The sequence below is a fragment of the Mesitornis unicolor genome, unplaced genomic scaffold (genome assembly GCF_000695765.1).
Source record: "Mesitornis unicolor isolate BGI_N332 unplaced genomic scaffold, ASM69576v1 scaffold38555, whole genome shotgun sequence".
NCBI lineage: Eukaryota > Metazoa > Chordata > Aves > Mesitornithiformes > Mesitornithidae > Mesitornis > Mesitornis unicolor.
The window spans coordinates 1,086-10,543 of NW_010186885.1; the positions used below are offsets into that span (position 1 = coordinate 1,086).

General features: G+C 39.8%; 1 protein-coding gene across 3 annotated transcripts in view; it reads left to right on the forward strand.

The window, feature by feature from the left end:
* Window positions 1-4,681: 4,681 nt before the first annotated feature.
* ATG13 (autophagy related 13) overlaps window positions 4,682-9,458 on the forward strand; it is a 15,549-nt gene continuing 10,772 nt past the window's right edge. For all 3 annotated transcript variants that reach the window (XM_010185267.1, XM_010185268.1, XM_010185269.1), the window contains exons 1-7: window positions 4,682-4,750; window positions 5,549-5,629; window positions 6,276-6,395; window positions 6,834-6,880; window positions 7,464-7,604; window positions 8,682-8,722; window positions 9,257-9,353. In XM_010185267.1, coding sequence (XP_010183569.1) covers window positions 4,682-4,750; window positions 5,549-5,629; window positions 6,276-6,395; window positions 6,834-6,880; window positions 7,464-7,604; window positions 8,682-8,722; window positions 9,257-9,353 — 596 coding nt within the window. The remainder of the gene's footprint in view (window positions 4,751-5,548; window positions 5,630-6,275; window positions 6,396-6,833; window positions 6,881-7,463; window positions 7,605-8,681; window positions 8,723-9,256; window positions 9,354-9,458) is intronic.

Below are 9,458 nucleotides of genomic sequence, written 5' to 3' on the forward strand. Positions count from 1 at the left end.
AAAATTGCCTCTTTAACAGTCAAAATTAACCATATAGTGAACTACAGAGCCTTTGATTTCATCAGACTGTTTATATTATATGAAGCAGTTTTTCTGCTGTAATCTAGTCTTCTTTTTAAATAAATTCATAAACTTTAAAGAATGAGAGTGGTACACCTTAAAATTTAGAACTGTTCCTTCCCTCTCCCTCTCCAGGTTTCTGACTAACCTACTAAGAAGGCAAAATGGAGATTAGTTTTAAGTAATTGTTGGATACTGGAGTTTTACTTTAGGCTTAGCCTTGAAGCAAAGCACTGTCTTTATGGAGATCTTTTTATAGTTGCTTATTAATGTGCTCAAAATACTTGCTTGTAGTGAAGCTGCTTGGTGATTGAAGGGGTTGTTCTAGGAAAGCTTTCTTGGCTGTCAAGCCTATTTATCAAAGGCACTCTATTAAAAGCTTAAAAAACTTCCATGTGCTTCTTGTTTACCTGCATGATTCAACAAGGCTTTTCTGGAGCTTCACACAGGACATGCTCAGAGATTGGATTTGGGTCCTGTGTTAACAAAGTAGTTCTGGAAGAGTGGTAGGGACAAGGAGCTCAGTCTGGGGGCACAGTCAGGTCACTAGGAACGTACGGCTGGGATGACAGCTGCCCACAGCCACCTTCTTACAGCTACAGCCCTTTTTTGTGTCTTCCTTCTGGTCTTTTTAATTTCTCTCTGGGATAGGCACCATGAGTAATTATTTTGCATTGGTAAATACCTGTTTGAAAGGAAAGCAGGATGACTTTAAGTTGGGGCAGCCATGGCTCAGAGTGAAATCTCAGAGCAGGGAGGTGATGGAAGCAGCCTTTATATACTTTCCCCAGCAGCAATAATAATGTCTGGTATGTACCAGGTGCTGCTGCTCCCTTTCCATTTATGTACGTGAGTGCAAACAGACGTACGTGCTAGATTCCCACGTATGAAACACGTGCTGTAACGCAGGCGCTCCCAGTGCTGCGTGCACCTGCTGTGTGCCTGGGTTACCGGTGCTGCTGTCAGCCCTGAGCAGGGCACGCTGGAAGCTGTAGTTCCTCTGGGCTGCATGAAGGGGAGGGCTCTTGCACTTCATTGCATCATGCAAATAGGATGCTGTCAGCTTGTGCTGACATGTCCTCCTTGGAGAAGGAGAGTATAAATACCAGCAGAGTGTGTAAGACAGTGCTTAGATGTTAAACTGTTGGATAAGCCTAGTATTTTTCTCTGCTTCATAGCCTTGTGAGAAAGAATAAAGCTTTAGTCAAAGGGAGCTACATATGGCAGTTCTCCTTTGAACATCTGTCTCTGATGTTTCTGCTTAGAAGGTGGAGACAAAAGCATATAAATAAAAGTGATAGTATGAAAATGGATGTTCTGGGAAGAGGGAGACAAAGCAAAAAGCCATGTGGCCAAGATGCTTGTTTTTACCTGTGAACAGCCTACGTGTAAGGCTAAAGCAGTGAGGTATCAGTTTACTTAAAGGATTACTTGGTTGAGGGGAAATCGGTCATCCGTGGGTTCCTGTCCTAGACAAAAGGTTCTTTCTGTCTAGTTGTTACTCAGTGGAAAACTGGACAGCATCTTCCTTGAGCTAAGCATGCGCCCAGATACTGGCACTGAACAAGGAGCAGTGCTGGCGTCGCAACCTCCAGGACCTGGGAAGTTGACTGATTTTGGTGGAATGAAGTTTAAAGAGTTTCCGTCCTGTTCAATTCAGCTGATGGCAGCTAACCTGAGGGTACCAAGGCATTTTTATAAATAAAATGTTTGCTGTAATTCTATGCCCATCTTGACTCTTATCAAGAATGATTCTAAAGGTGATCACTGTCCTTAGCCTTAGCAGATGTCAGAAAATCACCAGAGGCCCTCCTGCAAAAATGAGGAGATGGTCGTCATCAGATGACAGCCCTTAGACATGTCAGGAGCTGAGTCCCAGGGTCCCAGTTTCCCCCTGAAATTACAGGTTCCTGACAGGAAATTTGGCCTGATACTTTCTGCTTTACTTTAGGCTCTGGTGAGTTAACTGTTGCTGACATTTGGCGTTTGAGAGGTGAATCTCCAAGTGTTTCATGAATGTTACAGATAGTTTGAGATCTTGCAGGAAGAATCCCAATTCTGCTGCAGCAGGGCAGAACCATGAAACTCTCATTCTTTGAACCCTGAATCTAAGACATGGCTCTGGTGGCTGTTTCTCTCATCTCTAGAGATCTTTGAGTATATAGTCATTAGAATTAATTTCTGTACTGCACCGAGAACCATGCTGATGATCTGCTTTGTTTCCTTTCCTAACAGCCCAGTGAGCTGGGCCAAAATGTTCCCAAATGTTTTGCAGCAGTCAATACCAGAATTATTTTTCAGCCCCATAATGCAAATGTAGGTGCTTTATTTGACAGCTCTCCTTCAACATCAGGATATACACTTCCTTGCAACCTTTCTCCAGGGGTTGCATAGAAATACCCTCTCACTTCTTTTCTCATTAAAAGCTAATTTGATTTCTCATGGTATTTAAATGTCATCATTCTCTTCACTGAGAAAAAGATGTACTTTTAATGCAGTATTTTATTGCCCATATCAGACATGTTCTGTTGTAGATCTTGGGTTTCTCAACCCTGACAGTGCTTTACTTAGTTAAGTCAAAAGAGTAGTAACAGGTCTCACCTATTTTCTTTTTGTAGTGGGAAATGTCTATACTAAAAGCTTATTTTTTTTAAGTTAGAGTGCTGCATAATTAAACATCTAGCACTTCAAGTGCTGACTTCTTTTTGCATCCCCCCACAGTGGAAGAGATCTGTAATCTCTGTCTAGTGGAGGTAAGGGCAGGGAAAGAAAATCTTGGGTCCTCTCAACCCTGACAATGCTTTACTTAGTTAAGTCAAAAGAGTAGTAACAGGTCTCACCTGTTTTCTTTTTGTAGTGGGAAATGTCTATACTAAAAGCTTATTTTTTTTAAGTTAGAGTGCTGCATAATTAAACATCTAGCACTTCAAGTGCTGACTTCTTTTTGCATCCCCCCCACAGTGGAAGAGATCTGTAATCTCTGTCTAGTGGAGGTAAGGGCAGGGAAAGAAAGTATAGTTACTTTTGATGAGGAGGTTAAAGTATCCGTAGGATAATTCCATAATGCATCTAATATTGAATTGCTGCGTGTTAGTTCTGAAGTTGTAACTTGTAATGAGAACAGTACAGTGCTAAGAGATGCCGTATGAATGTAGCCTGGAAGTTTCAACCATATTAGGTGGTCAGCTTTCTTCTTATCAAATCATTCAGAAAGCAGCACTCTTCTCTATAAAGTACTCTATAAATTGCAGTATCCTTGTCTAGCAACCCTTCTTGGAGGATGCTTCTAAAGCACTACTTAAAATGGGCATTTACTGCTATTAAGCGAGATATTTTAAATAGAAGTTCTGGATGTATGTAGTCATTAAAGACTATATGATATTTTCTGTGTGAACAGGGCCATTAGCACCTTTGTCTTGCTAAGCTTTATAGCATATAAACAGCATACCTTGCTTCACATTCAGCCTTTGCTTAAAGATTGAACACTGAGTAACGTGCAGGGCAGCTGCTTGTGCTCACTGACCTTAGACCACCAATGTTTCTGTGACCAGCAGCACGTTCTGTAAATATGTGATGTAAATACGTGCTGTTTGGCAGGCTGCTTCAGGCTGATTAGCTGTCTCAAAACAAAAACAGCAACAGGAATTAAGAGTGAATTAATACTTTGAAGGCTTACAAGCAAAAAGTACAATTAATGCTGCTAATTAAGGCATTCCTCCCTCCAGTCTCTATACGATTATTAACTTACATGTGAATAAACTGAGAGACGGAAAAATGTGATTTATCCCAGGCCATGTGACGTGGTGGCAGAAATCTGATCGAACCCTTGGGCTGCCTCACTTCAGGCGCTGTGCAAGTTCATTGTACAGCGAGAAACAATCGTATTTTGAACAACAAGGCAGCGTGAATGTGGGAGCTAAGAATTTGTTGTCAGAGCTTTCCAGAGAAGTGCACAGAGAGTTTTGGTCTATCCCCTGGCAAAAAATACATCTTTTCAGTTGGTTGCAGATAAAGTTATAGCTGTGTATGTTTACTGCAAGTACTGTTTGTTGGAAGAAGCAGTGTAGCCCGTTCCAGCAGTGGCTTATTATGTAGATTTCAGTAGCTGCTGAAATACCGCTGGAATACTGGTTTTAGAACTTCAGACTCAAGAAAAGAGTTTGACTTGGTTTTGACCAGTGCTGACAACTGAAGAGATACTATTTCTGAAGCAGAGACTGCCATGGCTGATGGATATCTTGGCATAGAAACTAGTCAGTGTGGTGTTGGGGTGTTTGTGGGGTTTTTGGTTGGTTGGTTGTTGTTTGATTTATTTTGGTTTTAATTTAGCTAGCAAAATTGGAGAACTTGTACCCAGTTTTAATTGTGAGGCCCCTTTGTTGTTTCTTTTCTAGTATCTTTTACACTGGTCAGATAAACTATTCATGGACTTTTATACCTCACACCCACCCCCCAGTGTTTTAGCATGTTAGGATTTTGACAGGCAAAGGCCTTTGGTGCTTGTCATTTCTTTTGAGGTAACCTCTAATGGCAAAATATTTTGAAATATTGAAATCCAAACAGAAAACTGAAGGAAGACTTCATTCCCATGTCTGTGCTGTATTTCAGATTGCCATATGCAATGGACACTGATCTCAGTTCCCAGGACAGGAAGGACCTCGACAAGTTCATAAAATTTTTTGCTCTAAAGGTAACTTTTTCTCCTGTGGGTAATTACCTCTTCTTTCTTGTTTAAAACAAGCTATAATTGCTGTGGTTAAAGTAACAAGGTTGGAGTTTGGGTTTTTTTTGGTTTTGCTAAGGAGCAAAGCAAGAAAAGCTGATGTCAAATTTAGGAGATGACTGAGAATAACTAGAAGAACTTTTCCCCTTTTTTCTACCTTCAGATCATCTACCTTCCCCTAGAAGTGTCTTGCTATAGAACCAGCTATAGACACTTGACGTCTCTGTCAGCATTGGGCTCCTACCAACACATCTAACTGTCCTGTCTTCTGTTGAGCTCCACTCTTTTCAGCCTGTCTAAATATTTATATTGCATCCAAAAGAAATTTTTGAATTATGTTGGTACATAATTATAAAATTTGGCCTCACTTGATACATAGGTGCAAGAAGATGCTTTGACGATGGGTATGTTATAAGTGTACAGATTCACTCGATTTTTGTTTAGAAGTCCAGGTTCATGATATAGTTGTAGACTTTGTTTCAGTATTACCAAAAACTCTGCAAATCCTGATCACAGAATTGACTTAGTCACTTCATGTTAACTACAGAGAAAGGTCAGCTTAAAATTATTTTCTCTCTGGAATATATCTACCTGTTATGTGTAATAATTTAAATTGATTAGACCTGAAGATTAATGTAGCAAACTACTTCTCTACATCCTGGTCAGACCTTTCATTTTTTTTACTTGGAATTTGTCTAGCTCTGGTTCTGAAATGAGGGCTCTCCTGAGATCAAAACATGAGTGTGTATCTTCTTTCTATTCCAGACAGTACAAGTAATTGTCCAGGCCCGACTTGGAGAGAAAATCTGTACCCGCTCATCATCCTCCCCAACAGGCTCTGACTGGGTAAAGTCATGTTTTTTAAAGCAACTCTTGTTGGGGTTTGTGTGTGTGCATGCATGCACATGATTGTGTTGAGAACACAATGTAGTTGTAGTCTTGTGCAGACTACAATAACTATTCATAGAAAAACTACTGTATTCAGCTATGTTCATTGGTGGTGTGGGGTATTTTTGTGGTTATTCACATGCAACACATCACTTTGGGCTCTTCAGGGCTGATTAGAGGAGAGACAAATGATACCTGTTGGCAACTCCTGGCAGCTAAGGCGCATTTCCAAGATCTGCTGGAGGTGGGGTGATGAGCCCTTTTCTGGCAGAAGTTTGCAACTCTGCATTTCAAGACTTTGTAGTAATGGGCTATATTAAAATTGAAAAGACTCGAGATACTCTGTGGGTGAAGACAGGATGCAAGCGAGGGAAAAGGAGTGTGATTTTTATGTCAAGATCAAGAAAAATATTTGCCTTAGTTGCAAAGGAAATGTTTGCAAATATGAAAAGCCTGAGCCCATCTGGGAATTTTCTGTTTCATAAATATTTCAGTAGACACTGACCTAGTATGTTACATGGGCCTATGAGTCTCTCTGCAGTGTACCATTAGGCAGTTTTTCAGAGAAATTTTAAAATATTGAATCATCTCTTTCATCCTGCAGTTCAATTTGGCAATCAAAGATATACCGGAGGTTACTCATGAAGCCAAAAAAGCGCTGGCAGGACAGCTACCAGCTGTCGGACGGTCCATGTGTGTGGAGATTTCTCTCAAAACCTCAGAGGTGAGAATTGAGTGAAAGAAGATGCCTTTTTTTTTTCCTTACTTGAATCTTAATTATCAGTGCTCCTGCCCTTTAGTCCAAGACAATGTAAAAATATCTTCATTTATGTAGTTAGGTAGTATGCTAATGAAAAGGAGTGTGTTGTTTAACAGGAGCAATTCACTGCAAATATCTGAGGCCAAACACACAAATGATAGAGCAGCAAAATTTAGTTTCTTAGACCATGGAGAGTTTAGTCATTCTGAGGAAGGTATTCCCTCAGGTGATATAATTGTACAGTGAGACTTCCAGAGCACCTTTTTCTGTCGTTGCATAAAAAGATGGGAGCCAGGAGAAACATCTTAATTCAGAAGTGTGGCTGTTGCTGATCATTAATGAGATGTGAAAAGGTTTATATGCTGAAATGAGACTTTGTTTGCCATCCTTTCTCTGATCCAGGGGGACTCCATGGAGCTGGAAATTTGGTGTCTAGAAATGAATGAAAAGTAAGTGCATTCTTCACACTTTCTGTGTGTGTTGGTTTGTTTTAGCTGATGAAACAGGAAGTGGGCTCAGTCCATGGTGATCAGTGACCACATATTGGCTGTGTGGCCTGAGCCATTTCAGAGGGAAGTCCCCTCTTTGTCTAGTGCAGCAGTCAAGCTTTTTAATATTGCTGTCAAGAAAATAACTAGTAATTTTATTCCTTCTTCGTTTTTCCATTACAACTAGTATGCCTCAAGTACAAGAATTCATACATTCAGTAATGACGAGTGTTTTTAATACTGAAAAGATGTTTCTGTCTAGTAGAAAGCTGCATGGAATTTTTTCAGCAATTGCTTCTACAACAGGTGACTAGATTGAAGAAGCTGGTTGGTCAATAACAGGTAGCCACACCTGGGCTTTGTTTTATCATTTTGGCAGTAAAACTGACTTTAACCAATTGCTGCAGACTAATTTTGGGTTTTAAAATGTTTATAAAAATTTTAACAACCCAAACAAACAAACCCCACAAAATAACAAAAAACAAATAAAACCAAACAACTTAGTTGGTAACAGAAGACTGTTTTTTTCCTTTGTGTTCTGTAGGTGTGACAAAGAAATCAAAGTTTCATACACCGTATACAACAGGCTGTCGCTGCTGCTGAAGTCTTTGCTTGCTATAACCAGGGTAACTCCAGCCTACAGACTCTCAAGGAAACAAGGCCATGAATATGTAATATTGTACAGGTAAAGCAAAATATGAAAATCCCCATTTGAAATACAAATAGCAGAGACTCTAGATATGCACAGTGCAGCTGCAAATGTGGTAAAAAAGGATGAGTGATAAAAAATTAAAATTATTCCGATTTAACTACTACTGATCAGTGACAGGAGAGCACTTTGGGCTATATGACACCTTATAGCCTCCATCTGAGCCATTGAAAGAAAAAATAAGGTCAGGCTGTGAAGTATTATTTGCCTACAATGTTGAGAAGAGTACAAAAATTCTACATGCAAGCACTGGGTAAATTGCTTATTAGCATCCTGTTGTTCAGTGTCTGCCCCTTATTTGACAGATGCCTGTCTACGTTGCACGTAATTGCAATGCATACTTTTCCAGTGTAAATTAAGACTCTCCTGCTGTTCCATTTTAAAGATGCATCCTTGGCTCCACTTCTGTAGTTCTTGCAATTTTCTCATCCAGATACTGAGTTCAACTCTGTTTAGCCAGTGAGATCTGACTGGCTTGTGGTTCGTGATTGTCACCTTCCAGTCTTTGTTTCTGGCTCTGAGAAAATTCTTTGGCATGTTTGCATAGCTAATTTAGATAATTCTAATCAGGTTTGTTATTTGTACAGCTGAGAACTTAAGAAGAAATCCCAGTGCTTGCTTAATTTTTGCTTCCATTGCTGGTTTGGCGTATACTTAAGAGCAGGTCTCTTTACAGCACAGTTAATCTTTTATGTTGTGTGACGAGTATCAGCTTTTAGACTCGGACCTGTCTGTGAAGTTTATATCACTTCACGTATTTGCTCTCAACTGTAGACTTCTCACAGAGGCTTAAAAACTTTAAAGAGAAATTTCTTATTAGACTACTATTTTATCTTCCTTTTTCTTTTTATGTGACACATCTTTCTCTGGAGTTACTGGAAGGTTTTTTGAGATGGGCATTCTAGCTGCCACTTCCCCCCCCCTCACCCCCTAAAGAGGAAAAGTAGTTCCAGTCTTTCAACTCATAAAATTAAATAAGGAATAATGATATATATATATATAGCATTACGTCCCCAGTGGACCTAATACATTTTCTTTTTCCTTTTCCTGCAGGATATATTTTGGTGAAGTGCAGCTGGGTGGCTTGGGAGAAGGTATGATTAGGCAACACACACAGACTAGAGCAGAACTGTTTTCTATGCTGGCTAGCCACTTATTATTCTTCTTAAGTGCCATAAGGATAATTAAGTCTGAGGTTTACATATACTTTTTATCTGGATTTACCAGTGAAGGGTCATATCATAAGGTGACAGGTATAATGATAGTAGTTTGACAAAATCTAGGGTGATTGCCATTTTAACTCTAGTGATCCAGAACTGAAATAAGAGTATGGAAGTATGACATAAAGGACAGGACTAGTAAAGGAGATTTGATCTACTCGGGAACAAGAAGCACTTCAGAGCAATATTTTGGACCAAGGTAGGAAGCAACATCACAAGTCCTGTAGATTAAGCCTACCAGCAAGACAACCTAGTGCTGCTGGGGTTATGGGTTCTATATGTGTCTTTGGAGTTCAGATTCCAAGGAATATTGGAAACAATATACAAATAAGAAAATGTAACCTCAGAATAGAAAAGTATGGAACATAAATAATCAGTGAAACTGATAATCATTCCTTAACCTTCCAGGTTTCCAGACAGTCCGTGTTGGGACAGTGGGTACCCCAGTGGGCACCATCACTTTGTCTTGTGCCTACAGGATCAACCTTGCTTTCATGTCAACCAGGTGAGAAAATGTGATCACACCAGAAGCTGTTTTACAGTAATGTATTATTAACCTCCCATGTTATGAGCCCCTAAATCTTTCCCTTTTGCTTATCCTTTCCTGCTG